Source organism: Scleropages formosus, chromosome 11 (assembly GCF_900964775.1).
Source record: "Scleropages formosus chromosome 11, fSclFor1.1, whole genome shotgun sequence".
NCBI lineage: Eukaryota > Metazoa > Chordata > Actinopteri > Osteoglossiformes > Osteoglossidae > Scleropages > Scleropages formosus.
In genome coordinates this window covers 12,994,307-13,020,650 of record NC_041816.1, presented here as the reverse complement: position 1 = coordinate 13,020,650, position 26,344 = coordinate 12,994,307, and the positions used below count along the sequence as shown (strand labels likewise).

Here is a 26,344-nt window from a genome sequence, read left to right as displayed (position 1 = left end):
CTGGAACGACGTGAGGAGGACAGTTATGCTGGGGATCAGCTGGCAGATTCTTCTACAGATTATGAAGAACAGAGTGGAGCCCTTTTTATTTAAAAAAAAGCCCCCATTCTATCCTAATTTAAACAAAATATGTTCTTCACTTTTTATTATGCAGCATTTTAAAGAGAACACTTACTGTAAAACAATCATTTAGCAAATATAGAAATCACTCAAGATAACACAGTCTCCAAAAAACTGATTCATCATTCTGATTTCCAAAAATGCCACAATCAAAACAAAGAAGGAAATGTAAACTTTGAGTCACCTCTAGTTAGGAATTATAACATTTTAAAACAACAAAAGGTAATAAAAGGGCAATAAAGTGGATAAGCATACCTATAATACTGAAAATAACAAAACACAACTAGACTGAGTATGTATGTGTGTATACATGCACACATACATTCACTTAAAATGATCTACAAGCATTATGAAAAAGTCTTAAAAATTAAACAAAGCAAAACATAAATCACTGGTCCCAACTGTAGAGATCCACACAGTGCTCCAAAATACGCAGGCCTATTTCCATGGTCCAGCACCATCACACCGTGCCGACAGTAATGATCACTGCATACCTGCACTAGATCTCTTGACTCTCAAACATATATCCTGCCAGAACCTGTAACAGAAGATTTTTAGACTTCAAAACTGACCATTTTTGAGTCTAACAGAATAGTCACTTAATCCTTTGATCACTATATCTTCACAGGTTTCAGTTTTCATTTACAATATTTGTACATGTTTCTCAGATATGGTAAGAATGCTGGTAGGTCCTGTCAAATTGGTCATGTATGTCCTCGTGTGCTTCTTAACTTGCCGCTTAAGCAGCCTTCTTTTTTAGGCTCCATTCACCTTTATATATTGAAAAAGGGTAGACATTTTCTCCAGGGATTTTTGTTTGTTTTTTTTGCTCGGTGCAACTTTGCCGCCTCCTCACACAACTTATTATGCTTGTCCTGATTCCTTACTCTAAGGCCCGCTTAAAACAACAAACTTCAAGCTAACATCTATATGTGGAACCTTTCCGACAAGTCTACTCCAAAAACACCCTAGACTGGAACCTCAAGGCACAAGTGGGTGACAATCACACCATCCGTGAAAATATCCCACAAGATTCCTATTTACAATCTCGGTAACAAAAAGCTGCAAGATCATTCAGCCTCTTGCGAACCAGCGGCTGCATCGCCAACAAGACACAACAAAGCTCACTTTCTACTATAGTAACAAAAGTCAGCCTGGACTCACAACCACAAAGAGTTTCTATTGCTACATTTGTCATGTGGGCAAGTGTATCGGCCTCCGCTTCCCTTCAGTGAAATCCGAGGAAGGAATTTAAGAAAGCAGTCAAATACCGTCAAATGAAGTTTCTGCACAGATTCCTCAAAATAAAGATCGTCTTAACAAAATAGTTTCTGTTAACCTTATATATGTAATTCCACAAACTGATGACTCGTTCAGGAAGCTTTATAATGGGATTTAGTTTTCAAGGTAATTGATAGTATAGGCCTACTTATGCGGCTTGAAAATATTTCTGAACGCTCCATATGTTCCCTAAAGTACATTATATACATAACAATGTTCAGATTTGTTTGCCATAATTTATCCCGAAACTATCTTCCAACCAGTACGCTAAAGTGGCGCGGTGTGAATATGTTGGAAACTCCACTGACTTGAAAAACAGGACATTGTAATGTACAGAGAGGGGTGATAATGAGATATCGCCCCTTCCAGTTGTAGAATTTTGCTAAAAGTTGCCCTTTTATAAGTCTTGAACATTTAATACTGCATTGCTATGACCCTGGCTGTATAGCTAGTTGGTTTTCTTCTAAATTATTTAAACTAAGAGCAACAGACAACTGGAATGACTAACAAGCTTCATTTTGTAAAATCACTTTAGTGGATTTTAGCAGGAAAAAATGAACAAGATATTTGTACCTCTCTAGTATAATGGGAAGAAAAAAAAAAAAAAACCTGAAAGAAAACAGAACAGTTGTGGAAGAGTTAGTGTTTTACTTTAGTAATACCATTAACCTAACTAAAAATACATTTTAGCATAATGAATGAGGGTTACTTCACACACGGCTCTGCCAAAGAAACAGAGAATCTATGTTCAAACTACCAAACACAGAATAGAGGTGAAGCCTGATAAAATTCCTAGCAGTCAGGGAAGTCTTTACAGTGCACTTAATTTCACACGAGGTGCTCTCATGTTACACATTCCAAGAAAATTAACTCTCCCATTATGAAGACGGTGGCTGTTTGAATGACCTTAAAATACAATCAGCTACACGCACGGACACAACCAAGAGAAGAAACACTAAGGCTGGATGGATTTTTATGTTAAAAACGTGTGTTTGAGAAAGCATTTAAAATAATACTCTTAACGCACATCTCTTTCACAATGTGTGTTTTCAACTGTATACCAAGTTAAGTGTTAAACGCAACAATTAAATCATTTAAAAACCCTCCACTCATTTGTATCTATGATTTTATATTTTTCTGTGCCAAGAACATTAGGCACCAGATTCACCAGCAAGCTTATACGAGCCTCTGGAATTTCAAATAAGATGCTGTGGAAGAACAAGTTTCAGAAATGAGAGGACAATCTGTGACGATTACGTAGCTCTGCAGGCGGGGTAGGCAAAAACAAGCACAATTATTAACTCCACTTAAAGAAATTACCTACCACCTTACTGGTGCTTTTACCTTTATTAAATATTAGAAAAGATATGTCTGTGCTTTAATTTAATCTATTAACAATAAAGGCTATTATAAAATATCTTAACCAGGTAGATGGATGAAGAAGAATCATAGTTCTATTTCTGTCATTTCACAGCACACAACATATCCATTATGCCTAATTACTCTTCATAGGAGGTATCGAGAGGACAGCCAGGGATAAGCACAGTAATATTTTGGACACTGCCTATATTAACTTGATTCAGTTTTAAAAAAAAATGGTATTGAAACAACTATTCCTCGAAGCCATAAATAACCTTAAAAGGTGTAAGCAAATAATTTCTTCATGGTTGTACCAAACTCACATTCACATGAATTTACGAATGTGACCTGACCTATATGATAACTAGATATGTATTTATGTTTTGCATTATGAAGTGCTTTATGATGATCTGGGTCATTCAGTGATCAAACCAAGGAATACAACAAGCATCAAGGACTCTCGTTAAACGGAACTGTAAGAATTTGAAAATGAAGGTGACGGCCTAGAATTTTTAGGTATGATTATGAAAATGGTTGTAGAAAGCGAAAAGTACTTTTTTCCTCTTGGAAACAGGACAAATAAAGAAAGAGGGATGAGAACTACAATGAACAGAGCAAGAGCCACTGTTAATTCTTAGAACTCAATCTTGCAGGCTGGGAAAGACTCATCTTGCATGACAACTGTGCTGCTGCTAGCCAAGACCATGATGTTGAGCTCTTGCTGCTTCTCGTGGGTCTGTTGGTACCACTCCCTGGTCACCTCTGTGTCATGGGTGGGGATCAACGTAACCTTAAACATAAGAACAGGGAAAGGGGCTCAGTACTGTTACATGATCACCATCATCAATTCTACAATACAACGTAACAGAAATCTCATTTTTGAGAAAACTACAATTCATGACGTGAAAACTAACAAAAAAGCGGAGGTGTCCATGCAACTGTCTTGGTCGACCGTTTACACGTTTGACATTTTAGGATTCAGGACGAGCGAGTGTGAGATTTCCTACTAGTGTGTGAGCGCATGATCTGGTGTCCTTGCTAAATGTCACTCTGGGTTAAGTGTTACATTTAGCTTTCAAGGACAGGTTTGTTTTCAGCACTAAAACTAAACTGAAACGGTGTGAAATATGAAACAGCACAGCTTGTTAGATATTATAGTGCTCTTCTCACATTCAATGTGCTTGCCTCAGCTCTTCAGGTTTGTCATGCAGTCTATTACAAAGCGCTGTGAACGAATGAAGTGCCGAGGAATAAATCTTAGATTAATAGAGAATTACTTTTTAAATAACAAATAGAAGGAAATTTAAAAAAGATCAAATAAATGGGAATTGTCGCCGTGACGAGCAGTTTATGAAAATGATTGAGATAAACTACAGTCATCATACAGACCACAAGCATATGTATAAATTTAAAAGTTTGTTCATTATCAATAACTGCATGTCCTTATGCAGGGTTGAGATCATCCAGAACTAAACCCAGAAGCATAGGGCACAAGGCGGGGTACAACCTGAACAAGGCACAAGCCCTACAAGACAATCCCACATTATTGGTGTCACTGCGCGATTTATCGCAATTAAACATGTCATATTACTGTAAATTGCCTTCGTGCACATGTGTATGAATGAATGTGTGTTATTGCACTGTAATGGACTGGTGTCCCACACCGGGGTTACCCTGCCTCATGCACTATGCTTTACGAGATATGGACCTCTACAGTCCTGCAATGGATATGCGGTTATTGACAATGGATGGATAGGTGGATGCATACCATATGCTACTGTTTACATGCTACTGCAAAAAAAGAATTGTCTGCATCCAAATCTCTCCTTCTGTTGGTGTAAAAGGCACATTTGTATTGTTCTTTGAAACGTATGTCACTTTGGAGAAAAGCATATGCTAAATGAATAAATGTAATGTAAGTGTACTGTCATTTATGGATAGTGTCTTATTGACAAAGGGATCCTTGTGATCATTTTGCAAACGAAGAGATGATAACTGCGATTTGGTACCACAGGGTTCCATCTTCCCATTGAGACAGATCCTAAACATACTTGAATTGTTGATGAGTGAACCGAGATGAACCAGGAGGACGAATGGCAAAGCAACAAGGAGAGCTGAATGAACTGCTTGTAATTATTTATTTTTGACCAATATTTTTATCGGACTAGAAGCATGATCGTTTATTTTCTTTCAGAGCATAAAGATTTAATTTATTTATTAAACTTAATCATTGTGGTGGCTCATAGTGGCTGTGCATTCTGGCCTGGGTTAAAATCGAGCTTAGTATGAGTGGTTTGTGTGTTCTCACTATATCATGTTTGTAGTGGGTGCTCTGGTTTCCTCCTAGAGTCCAGAAACATGTGTTTTGAGTGAACTTGTGACTCTAAATAGCCTGTTATGTGTATAATATAGGTGAATGAATAAATGTAATGTATATAAATGTAATGCAACATATATGGTTACATATAGTTAGCTGAAGGCAAAAGTGATTTCTTTATGACAAAAATTATATTTAAAAAATTATTCTTACATTTAAGAGTATTGAAGATTGATTTTAGTTGTGCACTTACTTCAGTTTGTAGCATTACGTTAAATAGCAATGTATTCACTGAGTGTTTAAAAACTTTAAGATGAAAAACATTTGAAATGTCTTTACACAAGTTTTTCCCACAGACATTCAGAAATAAATTTTCAAAGACAAACATTTTCCCTTATTATATATTTATTTATTTTTCATTTTTATTTAAAATTATTTTATGTAGTCCTGTCTCTTTCTTCTAAGGTAATGATCAAATTGCATTTTCTCTGATATGGACATCACTCGGGAGAAAAGCGTCTGCTAAATGATTAAATGTAAATGTAAATGTAAATTTAATGAATGTGTGTGGGATTGTCCTGTAGGGCCTGTGCCTTGTTCAGGTTATACCCCGCCTTGTGTCCTATGCTTCTGGGTTTAGTTCTGAATGATCTCAACCCTGCATCAGGACATGCAGTTATTGATAATGAACAAACTTTTAAATTTATACATATGCTTGTGATCTGTATGATGACTGTAGTTTATCTCAATCACTTTCATAAATTGCTCGTCACGGCGACAATTCTCATTTATTTGATCTTTTTTAAATTTCCTTCTATTTGTTATTTAAAAACTAATTCTCTATTAATCTAAGATTTATTCTTTGGCACTCTTCTTGGCAGTTACAGTACAAGCACTTTTATAATATTCAAAATTTCAGTTCATTGACCATCGTGACATGAATGTTCAGTAACTATATATCATGATTTATGAATAATATAAGGCTCTGTAGTAGTTTGAAGTTAGTACCTGGAGATTAGAGCCCCACTGGGCCTTGCCCTCAAGCAACGCATCCAGAACTCCACGGCTCGGCTCCCCATTGCCCGCATCATTGCCGCTCACCACGTAGTACGCTGCACGCACGCGTTTGAAGAACTCTTGGTCCACATTTTTGGCACTACAGTGATTGGGGATATAGGCCAGGTCCACATAGATGGGAGGTCCGGGAGGTACCACTGAACTGGATTTCTGAGAACTAGAACCTATTGATAAGATACATGGATCTCTGTCAGAAATAGACTGGAAAACATGTTATTACAATACATACGGTTACTGGAAAGATATGATCTAAAATCCTTTATTTATAATTAAATTGCTCTTACCTATGCTGCCCTTGACACCATTAACAAGTCCTTTTCCTGGGTTGTCATCTTTGGATCCCTGTACATCAGACATCCTTGACAACTTATGGACTTTTTCTGACTCCCTCTTTTTCACAGAGGTAGCCTTGGGTGAAGAGTCCTTGGAACTTTGTTTGACAGGGGTGGGAGATCTTTTACCCCTGCTCTCACTTTTACGTGCAGGAGATGATGATTTTGGCTTCCCAGAAGACTTCCGTGGGCCTTTGTTTGCTTTGATGTCCTTCTTAACCACTTTTTCTGTGGAGTTTATGTCATTGGAAAGCAGCTCTGGGTCAACCATGCACACATCAGGATGAGGGGGATGAGGGAAAGGATCCTTCAGAGGTGCAGGTGGTGGGTCATGAGTCCTTTCTGAAGATCTAGATGACATGTGATGGCTGCTTCCAGTAACTGCAGCTGATTTATCCACTGGCAAGTACTCTGCATCCTCATCAGAATCCAAGTTGCCCTCGGCAGTAATTGAGGGGCACTCCTCAGTCTCAGGTGGTACATCAGAGTCAGATTGTGTAGGAAGTGACTCACTAACTGAGGTTGGAGGGGTCTCTTCTCCAGCAAGGGCAAGTCCAGCAGCCATGGAACCAGGATGGTGGTGTGAGCTGGCATCATCTCCAGTCTTACTATGACTGTGGCGTCTCTGGTCTTTACGTGCTCTCCTTCTGACTGACGGCTCCTGGTTGTCATCCCCTTCCTGTGATTGGTCACTCCCTTCATCTTCCTGTTCTTCATCACTGGAGAGCTGATGTGGGCTTGGATTAATGAATGAAGGCGAAATTTCTCCCTTGCGATGTTTGTATTCACAGGAGGAATAGCCAGTAGATGCTGAAGATGTATAAGATGAAGTTGCTCCCATACAAACGTCAGGAGGAAGGTCCACATCATCATCTGATTTTCTAGATACTTCTTGATAGAAGGATGAGTGAAAGGTCTGGTCAGCTGATGCCAGTGAAAGAGGACGAACTGGGCGCTCTTGCTTCTCATCATCGTTATAATCATCATCATCATCCCCAGGATAATGTGCTGGGAAAATCTCTGCAGAAATTACTTTTTGCTCCTGTATTTCCATTTCACATGAGCTCTTCAGATTCAGTTCCTCATTCTTACTTTTATCTGAATCATCATATTTCTCCTCCTTATGCTCTATTTTTTTAACACCTGGTTCTTCAGTGCAGTGAGGCTCTGTAATTTGACCTAGAGTTTGAGACAAACTTGTGCTGACCTCATCAGACACCTTTGCTGGTGCTGCTGTCAGTGAAGACTGCTGTGATGGAGATGTATATGATGTCAGAACATCAGGCAGAGAGATCTGCATGTCAGAGTGTGTGACTAACTGTTGCTCAAACAGTGGTGATGATTCCTTTTTGTCAACTGTGAAGGAAGATGGAAATCTTTGGCATTCAATTCGACATGGTAAAGTGTTTTGTTCCATTTCACACTCATAAGCATCCTCCTCACTACCTTCTTCCTCTTCCAAATGGTATTTTTCAGTGGAGTCAGCTCGCTGTAATGGAGAGACATCAAACAGGCTACGTGCAGTGGTATCCATCTCAGCAGACTGAGACAGACTGGGATAAGGTGATGATGCCCCATGGCATTCAAGATCCTTTGACACCTCAGGACATTCACCTTTATAGAGAGTTTCATAATGCTTTTCCTTGACTATACTGCTACTTGTCAAAGTTACTTGGTCTTCCTCTGTTGGGGCAGATGACACTGGAGAGAAAGGTTTGATCTCCTCAAAAGGACTGAGTGGAGAAAATTTTGTGAGACTTGAAGTTGATTCTGCTGTTGTTGTGGCAGTGGTGAGCTTTTCAGACACTTCCAAATATTCATCTTTGATAAACCCACCAGAACTTGAAAACGGAGAGTCCATCACAAGGGAATGCTCATCTTTAAAAGATGAATATTCAAAGCATGCACTATCTATATCAGGTTTGAAAAGTACATCAGTAGTAGTCGCAGGTGTCTCCATTTCTTCTCCAAATTGGCGGCTGGTTGACAGAGATGCAGAGGCAGAGGATGAATAACTATAGGATGATGAAGAGGAATATGCAGTGGCAGAAGTTGTGGTATAAGTGAAACCATAGGAAGCGGACTCTCCTGTTCTCTTGCTTAAAAAATCAGGTGTCTTCTGTCTTTCAAATTCGTCTTTTTCTTCTTCATAATATTCATCCTCACTTGTTTTTGCTGCTAGGAAGATATGTGAATGATCAGGAGTTTCATCATCTTGTTCTTGGTGAATAGGAACAGAGTCTTTAGTTTCTCTAGTCTCAGAATACTCAGATCTAGAAGAAAATTCTTCAGATTCTTTTGGTTCCATTCCAGTGCAGCTTTCTGCTAAAAAGGCGGAAGCATCACCCATTGTTTTTTGCAGAAAACCCTCAACTACTGTATGCTGCATACTACTGCTACCAGGAGCTTCAAAATGTTCAGGTATGATGGGCTTTTCCTGCATTTCAAAACTGTATTTCTTTTCAGAAGACAAATCTTCTCTCTGCTTTCCGTCTTGTGTGGTCTCTGGTGGTTTTGAGCAGGTAGCATATTCAAAAGTGCTTTTTGCTTCTTTTTCTGATTCCTCTTTGGCTCCTTTCTCAACATCTGAGTCACCACCACCCTTCTTCTCCCCTAGCTCATCTTCCTCATCTTCCTCATCTTCATCAGCCACTACCAACCTCATATTGTCACTGTCCTGTACTTCTTGTTCTTCGTAGTACAACACAGATTTAGAGGCAACAGCACTACTTTTCTCAGAATAATCTGATGCAAGGATGTTGTCATCGATGTGTGTTTCTGAAGACTCTGGGTGGGACACTGCACTGACTTGGCCATCTTTAGCCTCAGGCTTAGCTGTAGAGGACAAGACTTCTTTCTCCTCAAGTAAAACGTGATCTTTGGATGAATCCGGTTTCTCAGTCTCACTTAGAGACTGCTTCCTACTTTCTTGAGCAACTGAATCTTTGTGTTTTTCTTTCTCCGGTTCCATTGACTTTCCCTCTGGAATATCCGCACATGAGGCAACAGTAGAGTCGAGTACAACAAGTTCTGATTGTGTTGATAAGAAAGGCTCCTTTTCACTAGATGTGTTTATATGAAATCCATCTTCTTCAGAAAATTTTCCACCTTTATCTTTAGTCTCCGTTGTCAGGGGAGGAGACGAAGGTGTATCCATTTCTTTAGCTTTCTCTATACTTGACTCCATGTCCAAATTGCCAGGGTAGTCACCATGTTCCTGACTGGAGTCAAATAAACATGTCTCCTCTGGTAGAGTAGTTTTATTGTCATAAAGATCTGTGTAAGTAAAAGTCTTGCTAGATACAAATGGTGTATCTTGTCTTATTTCCCTTTCATGTTCTTCCTTTTGGCCTTTTTCGCGAGCTTCTTGTTCTGACAGCACGCTAAGACTGAAATGAACACTTTTTTCAGGTTCTGTAAGGGATACTGTGTGGTAATCAACTCTGCTAAATGACATTTCGTCTTTGTCATGCACATCTGCAGAAAATGCTGTTCCACTTTCAACCATTTCAACTGATAATTGCATACTGGTCTTATTGTCTTGTACCTTAGTTTCAGTCAGTTTCTCAATTTCTCCTTCTAGTTTCTCCCTTGAGTCCACCTCTGCATCTGTTGTTGGTTTTTCCTTTTCATCAGGACAGTACTTTGATGTAGCAGGCTCATCATGTTCTTCTGAAGAATGAAAATCCTTTGCATTAGCATCTTTCTTATCTGGTGACAGCTTTTCTGTTATATCCTTTTCTAGAAGGAAATATGAAGAAGGCATAGCCTTGCTTGGTGATGCTGCTTCTCTTTCTTTTTCCATTTCTCTTGTTGCTTCCTTTCCTAGTATCCCCTCTTCTTTGGGAGAAAGTTCTAACATTCCTTTAGAACAGTAATCCGCTTCTTTGCTGGGAAACACTGAGGGCATCGGTGTCTCAGGTTGTGATGATTCCTCACCACTACCCTGACTGTCAGTGCTAGAAAGTATTGAACTCATAGATGTATTCTCAGTAGTGGCAGGAAATGAGGTTGGTTCAGCCTTTATAGCAGAGCTACTTGTAGTAGTGTCTGCAAAAGACAGTAGTGTGCTCCCTATTTTCTTGGGGGATAATGATAGTGGTTCAGGTGAAATTTCTTGCAAGTATTTTGCTTGGTCTCTGGGATCAAAATGTGGAGAAATGTGTGCCTCTTCTTTTGGGAATGCTGTAGCTGACACTGAGGATGCGTATTCTTCACTGCTCTCTTTTAGGAGATTAGTAGCATCTTTCAGAGTTGATGACAGTTCTTGAGATGTATTGTCTAATTTGCTACTATCCAGTGATAAAGGTCTAGAACCAGCACCACCCATACAAATGGCATCACCCTCATCTTCTTCATCATCTGAGTACAGAACTTGAGGCTTAGATTCTTGAAGTAAGAAAGAATCAATCATTGGTTTATCAGAATCCTCAGTTGTGGTTCGCAGGATGGCAGCTTTACACTGATCCTGGATTTTCTCTTCTTCCACTGTCTTCTGTGTTTGGAGTGAATCATCTTCACAAATGTCATCATCATCATCATCTAAGAACCGACTTTCCTTTTCCTCAATATATTTTCCCTTAAGACATACTTCCCTCCTGTCATATTTCTCGTCTTCTTCATCTGTGTCTTCGTAAACACCTTTTTCTAAAGAAGCATCTGTTGTTAGAGAATCTTTGCTCATTTCTTCTATAGACTTTTCTACTGGAGATGAAACATCTGGACAAACTGGCTTGGTGCCCTTGATGTCCTGTTGCTGTTGTGGCAACTGTACCTTATCAAAGAGTAACTCCTCACCCTCCTTTTCTTGTGTTAGAACTATATCCTGTGAATCTTTTTCTAACAATTGCCTTTGTTCGACCTCTGGAAGTTTGAATGATTCATATTTCTCATGAAAAATGTCTGTTTTGGCTGTGTCTTTATCTTCTGTTTTTTCTACATCTTTAGAAGCCACGTGTTGAATTTCAGTCCTTTCTTCTATCGGTGATTGATGGAATGGGGTATGCCCAGCACTGGTAGGTCCAGAATGAGCTGGAGAGGTCATTTTCACTGTGCTATCGTCTGGACTGGGACATCTTTCTTCACTCTCTGTACGGGAGTCCATTGCTAAAGAACTGGGAAAAGAGTCTGATAGCGAGCCGGGTTTAATAGCCACTCCAAAAGTGAAATCTTCTTTGGTGGGAGAAGCTTGCGCTTCATCCATAACTGGTGGATGAGCACATTCAAAATCCCCAGCAGATGCTGAAAGAGGGGTTGAGATGGATGAAGGGAGCCTATGAAATTCACTCTCTTGGTCCTGGAACAATAAAGGAGACGCATAGCCTTCTTGCAGCTTTCCAAGTGGAATGTCAACATTAGGTGTTTGGTCTTCATCCTCTTCCTCTTCTTCATCCTCTTCCTCATGGATCTGTACAGTCTTCCCTCCAGCTTCCCCTTCTGATACAATGAGTTGGTACTCCTCAGAAGGAGGTGACTTGAAACACTTGTCCTCTTCAAGAGAGGAAGTAGGCGAAATTGTCCCAGCGGAATGCACGTACTCTTTTCCCTGGGTAGCTTCTGTCCGGGTAGATGATGGTATGCTGTTGACAGTATCAAGAAGCAAAGAGCTTTTTCCTGTTTCTTCTGTCTGAGGTGCTGTCACAGATGCTATAGACTGGTCCTCAGCAACAGAAGTGGCAAAAGAAGAGAGTTTATCACATTCTGTGATAGATGTGGCAGAGGAGATATGCTCTTCTTCTGCTAATGGTGCAGCAATAACATTAGCAGAATACACTGCCAGTGCAGGGTCTTGACCTTCAATGCACCCCTTTGCTGCTATATCTGACACATCATTTATAGGTGTCTCTTTCATCTCTCGCATGCCATGGATGGCATTAAAGGAGCCCGTTTCATCAGGGACAGCAATTTCATAGGTACCAACTTCATAGCGGAGATGCGGTATCCTGTCTTCAGTTTCCTCATGAATTTCTTCATCTGAAATTGTCTGTTCAGTTTCAGAATAACCTGGAATAGTCTCATCCTGAATATAGGAAATGTGCTCTGCAGCAGCTGCACCTTGTGCCACTGATGTAATAGCAGTTGTGGTTGCTCCAAGATTACTCATGTACACTTTCAAATCTTCTTTTTCTTCTAATTTTTCCTTTATTTGTTGGTGGTCTAAATCGGTTTCACCTTTTTCTTTTTTGATTTCTTCTGATTTAACTTTCAGTTCAACAACATCACCTGTTGCACTAAAATCTTCAGCTTCTTCTAATTCAGCTTTTTCTATTACATCTCCATGTTCTTCCTCATCGTCCTCAGGTTCTAACTTCTTGAACTCCTCTTTCAGTTCAACTTCTGTTGTATGTTTTTCACATTTCTCCATTGCTTCTTCTTCATGTTTCCCTCCCTCTGATTCTTTCTCATCTCTCCATTTTCCATCATCCTCCTCTTCTCCCATTCCCATGTCTTCATCCTCCTCTGTGGTGTTCTCTTTCATTATTTTTTCTTCTTCTCCCTCTTCATCCTCCTCTTCATCTTCATCTCCCATAGCTGCACCCTCATCCTCAAACTTCTCTCCAGCTTTTGCCAGAGATTCATCCTTATCTTTTTCTAAAAGTTTCTTTTCTTCCTGTGGAGATTCTGCTTCAGCATCTGTAGTTGTTATTCCTTCATCTGGTGACTCCAACACTGGGAACTTCATCTCTGCTAAAGTCTGAGAATCAATCTTTTGCTCTGCCTCTTCATCCTGGTGAGGGGCAGGAACAGCAGTTTCATCAGCAGGAGGTTTTGGTGTTACGGGGAGATCTTGTGCTGGCTCTGCTTCCAGGCAAGATACTTCATCTTGTTTCAGTTCTTCAAAATATTTGGTGAGGTCTTCTGGAGAGGAAACAATTGATCTGTCATCCATTGCTGCTAGCTCTTGTGTTTCTGGCTGAATGCCTTCCATGGCTGGCCCTGCTGAGGGCACTTGTTCAGCTACGTGTTCCTTGACATCTTTAGCTTTGTTTTTGTCTGTCTTCGGTTTTACATGTACCTTAGCCTTGTGCAGGGTTTTCCTGACTTCTGGAGTGAAAGGTTTCAAATCCGGTTTAGTGATTTTTCTTAGCTCTGGTTTAGTAGCTTCCTTCTTTTTCTCTTCTTTCATCTTGGCTTCTTTTTTCTCATCTTTTTTAGGCACATCATCTTTTTTTATTTCACGCTTTTCCTTTTTAATCTCCCTTTTTTCTTTGTCTTTTTTCTCATCCATCTTGGATACCCTTTCCTTGATATTTTTCTTGATAGATTTCTCCTTTGACAATTTCTTCTTTTCCTGTTTTGCCAAGTCAGATCCTTCAGTTTTAGCCTTGAGTGGTTTGGTAGGTTTTTCATTCTCTTTAAGTTTCTTGTCCTCTTTTTTTTCTATCTTATTCTCTATTGCAGAATCGCTTTTTGTTTCTGTAGTTGAAATGTCATCAAGCCCATTTGCCTCTTTCTTGGCAGGTATGACTGCAGCATTCATCTTGGGTGAAGATTTCAGACTTTCTTTACTGTCAGTTCTTTGTTTCATTTTTGTTTGTTTCATCAGTGGAGGAGGGGTCCCCGAGGATATGTCCTTCTGAGTAGCAACTGGATATCGCAAAAAGTCAAGGTGCTTTAACTTTTCTAGGCCCTCTAAGATTTTGTTCTGTGGTGCATTTCCAGGAAACAACACCCTAACAATCTTTTCTGTTGGACTAGCAGGAAGCCATACCACCAGAGCGGTAACAGATGTCAAGTATGGAACTGATATTTCTCCTTCCTTTCCATTTGAGAGGATAATGCCAGTTTTAGCCTTACTGTTCCCTGCCCACTTCTGCATGAGGAATTGCATTTCCTTACTTTCTTTCACTGGGTTTAAAACATACATATCTAGCCTGCCAACACCCATCTTATGAAAAAGTGTGATGGGTTCAATGGTATTGCTCACCACTCTGAAAAGAGGCTCAGGCTTGATCCCAAGCTTGCTGAGGTACTGTAATGTCAGCGAAGCTTCTTCAATGCTTCGTTTAACTTTCAAAGTTGATTCAGGCATTTTTAGTTTCTCAGGAACATTGAAGAACACCACACCAAGCTCTGGTGAGATCAGGTTCTTCATCCAGTCACTGTAAGTTGTAGAGCCTTGTGACTGTTCCTCATCTTGTTCAGCTATCTTTCGCTGGAGGAGTCCATTAATACCTGGGAGATTATCTGCTCCAATGTGAGTAAGGAGAATTGAGTCAATACGGTCTAGATGTCTGACAAGCTTCCAGAAGCATGATCTTCGCTCAGAGCCTCCATCAATCAGGATGTTAAAGCCATTTACAGCAAACAGGGCTGAGTCTCCTCTCCCTCCAGGGAAAATGTAGCAGCAGGGCTTGGACAACTTCAGAAAACCTCCGGATGTAGGTGGCTCCAAGAGGTCAAAAGGTGACGGAACATCCACCGTCTCCGAGATATACTCTGTGAATTCTGTGACTCCCTCCATTTCAGGCAGCACAGGATCGGGATTCAGTCTGTATTCCAGGGATTCCCGAAAGTGCTGCTGCTGCTGCCCCAGGGAGCTCCAGCCCGCCTCACCTTGGCAGGACACTGTGAGCCTGGCCCGCTGCTCAGGGACAGCTTTGCTTAGTAGTTCACTAACCTTGATGGAAATGACAGATAGTTTGTCAGTCAAGGATGACGCATTGTGTAAAATGATAGAATCTGTAACTGTTTCACAGTGTCATACAGTATGTTTCTGTGCAGCCACATAATCTAATGAGACATTAAATGAAAACATCTATTACTATCAGAAAATTAATACTTTTTTGTTATTTACATTCAATATTATATCTACATTAATAGAAATTCAGTGCTACAAGTGTGCTTTCCATTCAATTTCTTCATTCCTCTTCTTATGAAATGTAAATATAAGAAATCTATTCAACTCTGTGGCATTATTTTAAGTCAAACCATGCAAAGAACTGTGCAAAATCATCTGAGGATTTTAAATGAAACACAAGGACATTAAACTGTTTTTTTTTTTTTTTTTTAAACTTACTTGTGGATCAGCAATGATGTTTGAGAAGTTTCTAAAAGTGAATACCCCACTTTGAAGAATAAGGTCTCCACCCTGCTCTGTGCTTTGGCCACTGAGGACCAGCAGCTTATGTGCTGCTTCGTCACAGATCAGACTTCGGATCTGGACACACAGGACAGAACAGTTACATCGAACAGCAGGAACTATGATTTTTACAGAGTCATATTCTATGTCCAGGGTTTAAAATATTAGCATAACATTGTTGATGTTTCTCAGAAGTGCTGAACAGTCAAAAAGTTTACAATGGAAACTGTAACTTCAAAAATTGGAACATTGCAAATTGTAACATTGTAATTTGGAAGTTATGTTGTTATTGTTATATTAAATAATGCTTAATAAATTCTTTAATAAATTTAATAAAGCTGATATGCATGTTTTCATGTATACTGGTTCATGGAATTATGTGACAAATGGACTGTACTGGAAGAATCTTGTGCCTACATCCAAATCTTTCTTTCTGTTGATGTAATGCACTTTTTTATTGTTCACTGAGATTTAGAATAAATGTAAACGTATTTATGATGAAACATACCTCTGAGCTCACTGAATCTTCTGAAGGATTAACTAGAACTACCGTTTCAAGAACATCACTTTTGTGTTGAAGTGTTCTTTGTCCTACAGGAGATAAAAAAGGAAACATTTGATATGTAAATTCACAGTTCTTTTAATGATGAAATAAAAACATATTAATTAACTCTACATGGGTATGAGTTTTTGTTTAAGTTTAGTGTGCTAAGTAGTGAACATGAGCCAAAAACCATGAGCCATGGACTCTACACCTCTGAAGGATTACAGTTTTGCTTGGGAGAAGTGTATTATTGGCATTCCCACTCTACGAGCACATTTCTCTCAGGAAGCTTGCAGACGTAACACCCCCTGTTGAAGCACATGTCCATGAAAAAAAAAAAAAAAACCCAACTGACCATCAACAGATCAACATTTTAGGAATTAGCAATATTTTTTGTTTTAAAATAAGAGTTAAATCTTGGATATTTGCATTGCATATGTGGGGCACATAGAACAGATAAAGAGGCTACATCCGAAGGAATAGAAAAGTTGGAATACTAAGTAGGTCAGAAACGCCTGTGGGCTGTGATTTCAAATCAAGCAAGCAGCTTTTCCAATTGCAAATGCTGAACAGAACAAATGTTAATCTGAAATTTAAACATAAACATTCAAGACAGTAGGATTCCAATGCTCATATTTCCATCTGATAAAACGAGCATGTGTACCCCTGCTGATGTCTGCTTAAATCAATAATACATTCTTTACCCTGGTTTATCGACATGCTAGTGCATCTGGAGTGCCAAGAGAAAGAAATATAGCAGGGTTACAGTTCCCTGTAGACTTTATTGTCTGCTGGTCCTTGATGGACAAAAAAACTCCAACAATAGTATATTAAATTATTACATTATATTAAATAACAGGAAATAACTGAAGAGGAAAATGTGACTCAAACTTCAAGGTAAATAGCACAATAAATAATATTTTTAAAATTTGTTACAATTGTGCTTTTATTTATTTTTATCCATATATTAGGTATTAGTGAGTTTTGTTTATGTGTGGGATAAAAGAAGAGACTGAGGTAATTTTAGTAAAGCTGAGAAAACAGAGGTAATTGTGGTGGGTGGTGATGCTGTAACTCTTCACACTATCACCCCAATCTTTACCACCAAATGGTATAAACTTCAAGCATACAGAATGCGTTATGGACTTTAGTGTTTTGTTGGACGGAAATCTGTCATTTGTGTCTCATGTTGCTGCATTGACTAGGCTGTGCTTCCTTCAGTTGAGAAATATAGCTAAATTAAGGCGATTCCTATGCAGGCAGAATGCTGAGAAATTGGTTCATGCTTTTGTTTCAAGTAGGTTGGACTACTGCAATGTTTTATTATCAGGCTGACCGTACCAGACTGTATCCAGGCTACAGTTGGTACAGAAAGCTGCTGCAAGAATTGTTACAAGAACTAGGAAGTACGACCATACATCACCAGTTCTTAAACTGCTGCACTGGCTTCCGGTCACGTTTAGAGTTGATTATAAAATCTTACTTCTGACCTATAAGGCAGCAAAAGCCATTGCTCCGGTTGATGTGAAATAATTGATTCTTATATTCCAAAACGGTGTCTTCGTTCACTGGAAGTGGGTTACCTTAAAGTACCTTTGATCAATAAGACCTCAGTAGGAGGGTGTGCCTTTAGCTATACAGTGCTTAAACTTTGGAATAGTCTGCCTGTTACTGTCAGAAATGCACCGTCTCTCTCTGCCTTTAAATCCAGCCTTAAGACTTACATGTTCACTCTAGCATATCACTAACCAGTATAATTCTTGTTTGCTGTGCTTTTTTTCTTCTGTATAAAACTCTGTCATCTCATTAAGTCATCAGTTACTAACAATTTCTTTCTTCTTGAGCATTGTTTCACTACGATAAAAGCTGAGGAGGCTGGCCAGCAGTGATACCAGCATCCAATGCTTGACTGAAGCTGATTACCTCTTGCCACGATGGACGAGACGTGCCTATGTGAATTGGGACATCAAGTGAGCACTCAGATACAATGTTATTATTAGTTTTAAATAGACTTAAAAGCCTTTTTTAAATCTAGAATTCCCAGTGGTGGGCAGCCACTGGCACTTGGACCTCCAGAGGTTTTTTTCTCCCTTGTCTTTCAGTTGGGAGTTTTTTTGTTCTTTTTCTCTGTGGCCAGTAGGCATACTTACAGCTTTAATAACTACATGGATACTGTAGTGATTCAATATATAGCCAACTATCTATTTATTTGTCTTATGCCTTTGTTCAGCATCCTATGTCACTGTGTGAGAAGAGCACTCTATAAAAATAAATTGAATTGAATTGAATTGAAGAGCCACAGGTAAGCAATAACACCCTGGTCTAGCTCTGCACCTTATTACACCGTGTCAGAAATACTCCTGCCAAGGCACTCAAAACACTCAGCCATGTGCAAAAGGCATCATGGCTCACCAGAAGGAGGGGCTATCTTCACATTCACTGTCCATGAACGGAAGAGAGAGCGAGACAATCTGCAGTGCCACACTGGTCCCACTTGGAAAGTCCCATTGTTGCCTCCTACCCTATGGAAATTGTTGACATTTACATTTACTCATTAATCAGACCCTTTTCTGCAAAATTACATACAATTCAGTAAACAAAAGTGCATTTTACCAGCAGAAAGGTAGATATACAAATACAAGAATCTCAAAGTACAGTGCAATACTTAGTCCAATATAATCATTTTTGCTTGCGCACATTACATGACTTGACGACGAGTCCCTCGTCCACTCCATGACAAGTTCAACTTACCAAGTTTTAACCAACAAGCCAAATCTTGGTCCAAATTATATTTGTAATTTCATAATCTAGTGACCAACTGTACATTAATATACTGAATTTAGTTCCAAATGAAGTTTTGCTTCAACTTCAAGGAGAAAACTGAATCATGTATAATCATATAACTGTTCTCTGCATTTGACATTGGGTCCTATTATGTTTTTCACTGAAACATTTATTTAGTAGGCATTCTTCAACAAAAATTAAGGTCAATATAATGTTAATAAACAAGAGCCTATAGCTTTTAAAATTCTGTGTAAAAGCCTTGTTGGAATCTGAAATTAAGAAAAAAGTAGTGCATTATCTCAATTCTTTTACAAACAGTAATTACTGCATTGGATACATTTATTAAACAACAGATAGCTATTACATTTGTATAACTGAGAAAATACAGGAGATGGATAAACAAACAGCAGACACACCACTGAAAGAGGAGTTTAAAATGTGAAGTACCTGAATCACAATTACAAATGCAGATAGAAAGGTGAATCATATTAGGCTGATTGCCAATTAGCAGAATGTGTCAGCAATTAAAAAGGTCTGATAATTAGCACTTTTATATGTGAGTTTTCAAAGTAATATGAGGCAACTAACAGAGTTCATAAGAAGCAAAATAGTTGGTTCCCAAATGAAAGATGCATTGGTCACAGAAACTGCAAAATTATTTTATATGCAAAGTGAAGCAGTCTCGACAATGACGACAGCATATGATAAACATGGACAAATTGCACTGGCAACAAGAAACAGTAATTGCAATGAAAAGCTTACCAATAGAGATACACGGACACTTCAGAGTATAGTTATTACACACCACAAAAACTTGTCACCAAATTGAATCAACAACTCTAACTCAGCCTCAACATAAACTGTATGTCATGGGCTTCACAAAGGTCAAAGATATGGTAGGATTTCCATTCGGAAGCCACTGGTATCCAAGGCTAGTGCACAAAACACATAACCAGGTGTAAGGAGCACATAACCTGTAGTCCTCAGTAGTGGAAAAGAGTAATAAGGTCTCGTGAGTCATTTTTCACCCTATTTCCTACATCCTGGTGAAAACCAAAGGATGCCTTCAACCCACAATGTCTATTCCCAACATGGGGAAGGCTCTGGAATAGTAAAGGCAGCCATCTTGTGGGAGTCACTAGGTCCAATGATTGCTCTGCATAGTTGTATCATGTTCAAGAAATGAGTCAATTTTACAGGACTGGGTGCGCCCATATTCCAGGGTGATAATGCCCCCATACACACTTCCAAACAAATCCAACAATGGTTTTATGAACATCAAAGATGAAGTCAAACACCTTTCATGGCCTGCTCAGTCACCAATTCTAAACATCACTGAAGCTTTATGGGACGTTCTGGAGGGCCACCTACTTTATCCCTCAAAGAACCGGAGGCTTTTCTTCTTGAAGAATGGTGCAACATCTGACTTCACACAGTTCAGGATTGCACGACAGTATTCCAAGAAGGACTGAAGCTGTTCTAAAGACAAAATCCTTATTAGATCTTTGACATTAACATTCTTAGGTGTTTCCATTATGTTGTTCACCCCAATAGCTTGGTTTTGAACATCTTAATTACGTGATTATGTAAAAAAGTGAATGCACTAAAAAAAGTTTCTGGCTCATTAAATTACAGAGGCAACAATGCACCTTTCTGTGATTTTTTTTGGAATCCTTTCATTCATACTGTCTGTTACACAAAAAGTCTATATATCAACTTTAAATAAAGTGCCTGCCATTTTAAATTGATATGGTTTGACCCAAGTAAATCCAGTCACAACATATTACCTTTTTTCAATGCATTATTAAAATATGCTAAAACATGACGTTAAAGTTCTGTGAGAACTAATTCAAACTAATTTTAGCTGTTATTTTCATGTTCTACAAAACTGCCATGATGTTACAAAAAAGGAGGTTTGCTTTCAAAGTTTTCATTTACTTATTTAGCTGATGCTTTTCTCCAAAGCAACTTACCATGTTAGTCTGTCTACAATTATTTACCCATTTATACAGCCAAGTAATGTCACTGGAGCATTTTTTTTTTTTTAGCTAAGTACCTTGTTCAAGGGTACTACAGCCAGAGGTGGGGATCAAACATGCAACCTTCGGGTCTAAAGGCAACAACTCTAACCACTATGCTACTAGCCATCCCTGAATCTCCCCAAAAAATGAATTAAAAACACAACCAGGTCAATCAAGTTAATCACAACTGACTGACAGGTGCTCCAGCTGTCTTTCCTGGTACTATCTAATGGAAAATAGCACAACACATGCTTCATCATCAAACCTGTAGCCTCCTCATATTTTTCCCACATCAGTTAATCATAAAGCAGAGTTAAGCCCATGCCACGCAGTTACAACAACCATAACTCTGACCCGAATGCAGTTTTTCCATTGGCTGTTGCCATGGGGATAGTTGGCTGGCTGTTGCCGCCAGCCCCGTTACACTGACCCAGTCTTTCCGTTGTGAGACGCATTGCAGCATTTTTATGCAGGAGAAAAAAATCCTTCTAGGCGCCTGGAAAATATGCGCAGAGGAGGAACTGACAAGGCACCAGCATTTAGGTGCTTAATCAGACAAAACTATATTTAACACTGAATGCTTGTTGGCTATGTTTAACTGCAGAAATCAGAGCAGTCTTCTCTGCAGGGAGCAGGCCATTTTCTCGGCAGCCTGCTGGGTATATGGGTGACAGGGGTTTGTAAGATGTATTAAAAGAAAACGAGAGCAGAAGAGGACAGAGAGATTATTTGGCAAAGTTCATATAAGTCTGAGCTTTAGCAGAAGAGCAAGTGTTTTCACAGTGATGAAATAAGATTGCTGCTATGACCAGAAAGTAGGTTATAGGGTTCTAGTACACATTCTGACTTCCTGTAGTACAACATGCTACCATTTTGTTATATTCTGTGAAAGATTAGGAAAGGTCATTCAATTGTAGTAATTTTAATTCCTAATAACCTGTTGCCCAAAATCTACATTCTTGAACAATAGCATAAACTTCCATCAACGGTGTATTATGATCAATGTAAAAGCTAATGAACATGTTACAGTAGTAAAGGAGCAGCAGGTATAGTAGTGGTTAAAACTGTAACTTTATTATCCAAGGCAGGTCCATTGTTTGAATCCCACTCATGCTGTAGTATGTTTGAGCAAGGTACTTACCCAAAATTGTCACAGTAAAATATCCTGCTCTATACATGGGCAAATCTTTGAAAAGTTGTTTGGATAACATTGTAAGATGCATTGGAAAAAGGAACCAGCTAAAGAAGGCTATTATTATTATTAGTTTCACTGCTCATCGTACCATAGGTATAACACAGTATGTGCATTTGCTGAGTACTACTGCTTTGATTCGAACTGTATTGCATGAAGTTGCATCATGTCGTCCTGCTCTCATCTCATTTGCGAAAATGAAAGGACAGCAGCAGAGGAAGGAGGATGACGGTGCAGAACGTTTGGTCAAATTTCTAATAGGATGTACTACTTTTCAGGCCAAACATGTGCTCACAAATGAATGAATGGCTGCTACATGGCTACTTCTGTGTCAGCTGAGAAATCAACTGTATTTTTCACTCCATGGCATATAGTGGAGTCATTTGTTTCCTCTACACATGGAAATACAAGGATGAATGGAGCTGTTTGACAACGGCTGAGTAAGCCATGCCCTCATGCCCCAGTGTATGTGGCCTTGAAAGGAAAAGCAACACAAAACAGGCTGTGAAGCACAAGGAACCAGTAAGAAGTAGCCGTACCGCTGAGAATGTTAATAGTGACAGAAAGGCACTTTGCTGCTAATTTACTCAATCACTGAATGAGAACATCTGTCATGGTCTGAAGATGTAACTGTTGTAACTAAATAATAATCAACTAATTTTATTTCACCAAACTTGCAGTCTCCTTGTGGCTGCTCTATTGTCCTGTTCCTATCGGCCTTAATAGGTGGTTAGTGTGAAATGTAGCTCTAGTTTTCCCTCAACACACACTTTTCCACATACTGTGGCTTGATGTAGACCTGCCTTGGTGTGGTATCAGATTGAGGGAAGACGATTGCGAGATGCATGCCACTGATCCTCACCGTAAGCCTCTTACTGTTGGAGAAAAACGTGTCCTAATTACCAGGACAATGACAACTTCGTTGCCACCCCACTCAACCTCGCCCAACTTATCATGGCCCTGTCATGTACTGGCCCTTCTCATCCTGCTGTCCACACTGTAAGACGACATTGTTTCCCTGGTTATATGTTTCTTCGAGGAACATTGAGTGAAACTCTAAGAAAACAAAGCTAACGGCTTAATCAGTCAGAGAATCAAAACAATTTAATATGGTTCTGCAAATGAAATATGGCTTCACTCCTAAGGCTGAGATATTTCTAAAGTAGTTCCACATTTATGGATCAGTACATTGTAAACACTATAAAGTAAATCTGCAAAAAGGTAGCCGTAAGTGTCTAAATTTTAGGGTGAATGGTTTCTTCACTTTGCTGGTTTTGTTCAAAAAGGGCTTCGAAAAGCACAAAATTCTTCAATTTCATTCTTGTCCAGAACTTTAATTTTTTGGCATCAAAGCCTGAAAGGAAACTTACTGGATTTGACATACTTTTTCAGAGCAAAAGTATCCAGTTATAAATTCCATTTTTTTCCTCTGACCTCCTCAGCTCAGTGATATTTTTGCATTGTAAAGTTTTCATTTGTATTTGTTAACTACAAAATGCCCCAAAATATTATTGAATAAGAAAATGTTAATTTCATGTTTTTAGCTAAAGTTCCTAGGTGCTAAAGATAGTAACATGGAAGAACTCAGCCACACATTACTTTTGCACAAAATATAGTGATACTTTTATACATTGCAGAATATTTTACAGTATACGCAATACATTCAGTTAAAAACAGTCTGTAGATCTTGCTGAACAGGTTACTAAAATTTAAAATGACACCAGTAATAATACTGAACATACAATTTAAATATGAACAGAATATGCAGATATATCTGTGCTCTGTAAAACCCAATCCATAACTGCTGCATGTAATTCCAGCACCTCGATCAATAGTTTTTCATTGTACCAAATTTAATAGTTCTTTGCAATATGGCTGATTTATGATTCAAAAATGAAATCTGAGTACTGTGATGAATGACATTTCTAATGATTTCAGAACCCTGGACAGTACCTATCCAGCCAAAATCTGGGTATCTTGCAAATATACGAAAACATATTAGCATGTTACGGAACACATTATGGAAGACAAGCCAGCATCTTTCCATTTCCTAGTACTAAAACCAAATCAATGGAAATGGCAAAATAAAGAACTAATAAACATAAACACGGGAATCTAAAACTCAATAATTGTAGTATTTTAAAATCAGTGTATACCCTTTGCAACATTTCTTGTGAAATTTCACAAACATGTCATGGAATGGAGAAGTTTAGGGTCCTCCAATGTATTAACATTTGCACAAATGTAATTTCAGTATACAGCAAGGATGGGAAACATACTATTTTGCAATACTGGCCTGGTCTTTGAAAAAAATTACATTTTTTGGGAGCACACTGATTGGAGGCACCGTTGCTTTGCTATCCCCTCGGTAATCTGACAGCACAGGCTGGCAGCCTTCAAAACTTGGGCAGATCCTGGTCAAAGTATGTCCTTGTGAATATCACAGTAGAAAGTTGGTACTTGTAGCTTATATACATAAATTTACAACAGCTTCATCTGTTATGATATGCAAATATTTGCGTTTTGCTCATAGTCTATTCCTCCATCTGTCAAAAATCAAGTACTCTGTAGTAAAATACAATAAAAATGTAAATAAATGCATAGAATGACCTTTCCTAATCTTTCACCCAATGTAAGAAAATGGTAACATGTTGCACCCTAAAACACATCTGACGAAGCTCCTGTTATACTGTGACCTTGGCAACTGCGTTGATTCTATTCTGCTGTGTAACATATCAGTCACAAACACTAGATTTGCAATGGACTTTGTGTTAGTCCTATACTACTTGTCTACTGTGCAACCTTACCTATCCCTAATCTGCCACACTGGATTTTATCTGCTGATCTTCATCTTTGGCACCATTTTGTCTTGCTCTGAGCACCTTTTCAGAAACCCTGCGTCACAGTTCTGTCCTGTAATCCAGGTCGTGTGATTTGGCCAGAACTGGAATCTTCCTTTGTCAATCTCATTAATGCCTCGATGTTAATCGCGTCAAAGCCTCCGGACGAGTTTCTGGGTGTGCTTCTGCCAGTTGCCGCTTGGACACCACCCCAGTCAATCACACAAGGTCCAGAGACTCAAGTATCTTCAGTCATATCACTGACAGCCTATATCTGCGTTTGGAAAGGGTCCAGCATACAAACGTACAGTACCTGTGATACACTCTAAAAAACCTGAGGAACACCTGATTCTTGATGCAACAGAGCAATAAGTCGTCATTCAGGTTCTGCAGAAAACCCCATATGGTAATTCTTAAGACCAAAACTGAAAGTTGTAGTCTATATTTCCATTTATTCATTTAGAAGATGCTAAATGCAGCAACGTACATCTCACATAAGAATACAATGAGCACACTACATATTCTATGATCTATCTTAACTGAATCTAAAACACAGTGACTTAAGACCAAGGTTGACCACAATCATAATGTATGTGTGTTTAAAAACACTGCCTTCTATGGGGTTCTTGGAAAAAAATAGTTTCCTCTGTGGCTCAAAGCTACAAGCAACCACATGCGGCTCCTTTTCCGAAAAGTATTCACATTTTTACAGCAAACATTTACTGGTAGTTAGTGTTATACCCTATACACTGAATTTCAGACAGAACTGCACTTCTTATTTTCTATTTTATATCATTACATATGTATAAACTCAAAATATACAGTGCTAAAGATACACTAACAAGCCTTAAATTATAAATAAACAAATAAATTAATAAAATAAAATATTAAATATAAACTATAAGATGAGTTGAGAATTTCAACTGCTTTATTACTGACAGTAGCCATTTTGCATGTCTTTAAGGTTTCTCCAAAATCCTACAACTAAAACAGGCCTTGTTTAAGAAAGATTCATTTCCCCGTGGTCAAGTCCTCAGGTAGCACAAATGATAATAAAGCTGCACGATCAGCGATGCTGACTAAACTGCTGTGAATTAAGCAGTGTCATATGCCACACGGTCATTACAGCCAGTAGCTACGCAAGAACAGAACTGTCGCGTGAAAGACATTTGTCATATGGTACCAAGCTGATCTAAGAAGCTATGGCAGCTCCAGGAAAAGCTCAAAACTCCTTCACACATGCCTCGAGCACTTACGAACACCCATGGTAAGTGCTTGATAAATTTTCTGATCGCCTTTGAAAGATGCATCGCTAAAAACAAATACACAAAGAGGACTGAAAATGCGGGTGGGGTTCGGGGGGTCGGGTGCTTGTAGATGTAATTAAGAGGGGGG

At 38.9% G+C, this 26,344-nt stretch overlaps 1 protein-coding gene across 1 annotated transcript in view; it reads right to left on the bottom strand.

The window, feature by feature from the left end:
• Window positions 1–257: 257 nt before the first annotated feature.
• Window positions 258–26,344, bottom strand: part of map1aa (microtubule-associated protein 1Aa) — a 56,058-nt gene continuing 29,971 nt past the window's right edge. Inside the window, exons 3-7 of the mRNA XM_018763561.2 lie at window positions 16,077–16,159; window positions 15,506–15,646; window positions 6,439–15,106; window positions 6,086–6,318; window positions 258–3,550 (exon numbers count right to left, since the gene is read on the bottom strand). Coding sequence (XP_018619077.1) covers window positions 3,395–3,550; window positions 6,086–6,318; window positions 6,439–15,106; window positions 15,506–15,646; window positions 16,077–16,159 — 9,281 coding nt within the window. The 3' untranslated portion in view covers window positions 258–3,394. The remainder of the gene's footprint in view (window positions 3,551–6,085; window positions 6,319–6,438; window positions 15,107–15,505; window positions 15,647–16,076; window positions 16,160–26,344) is intronic.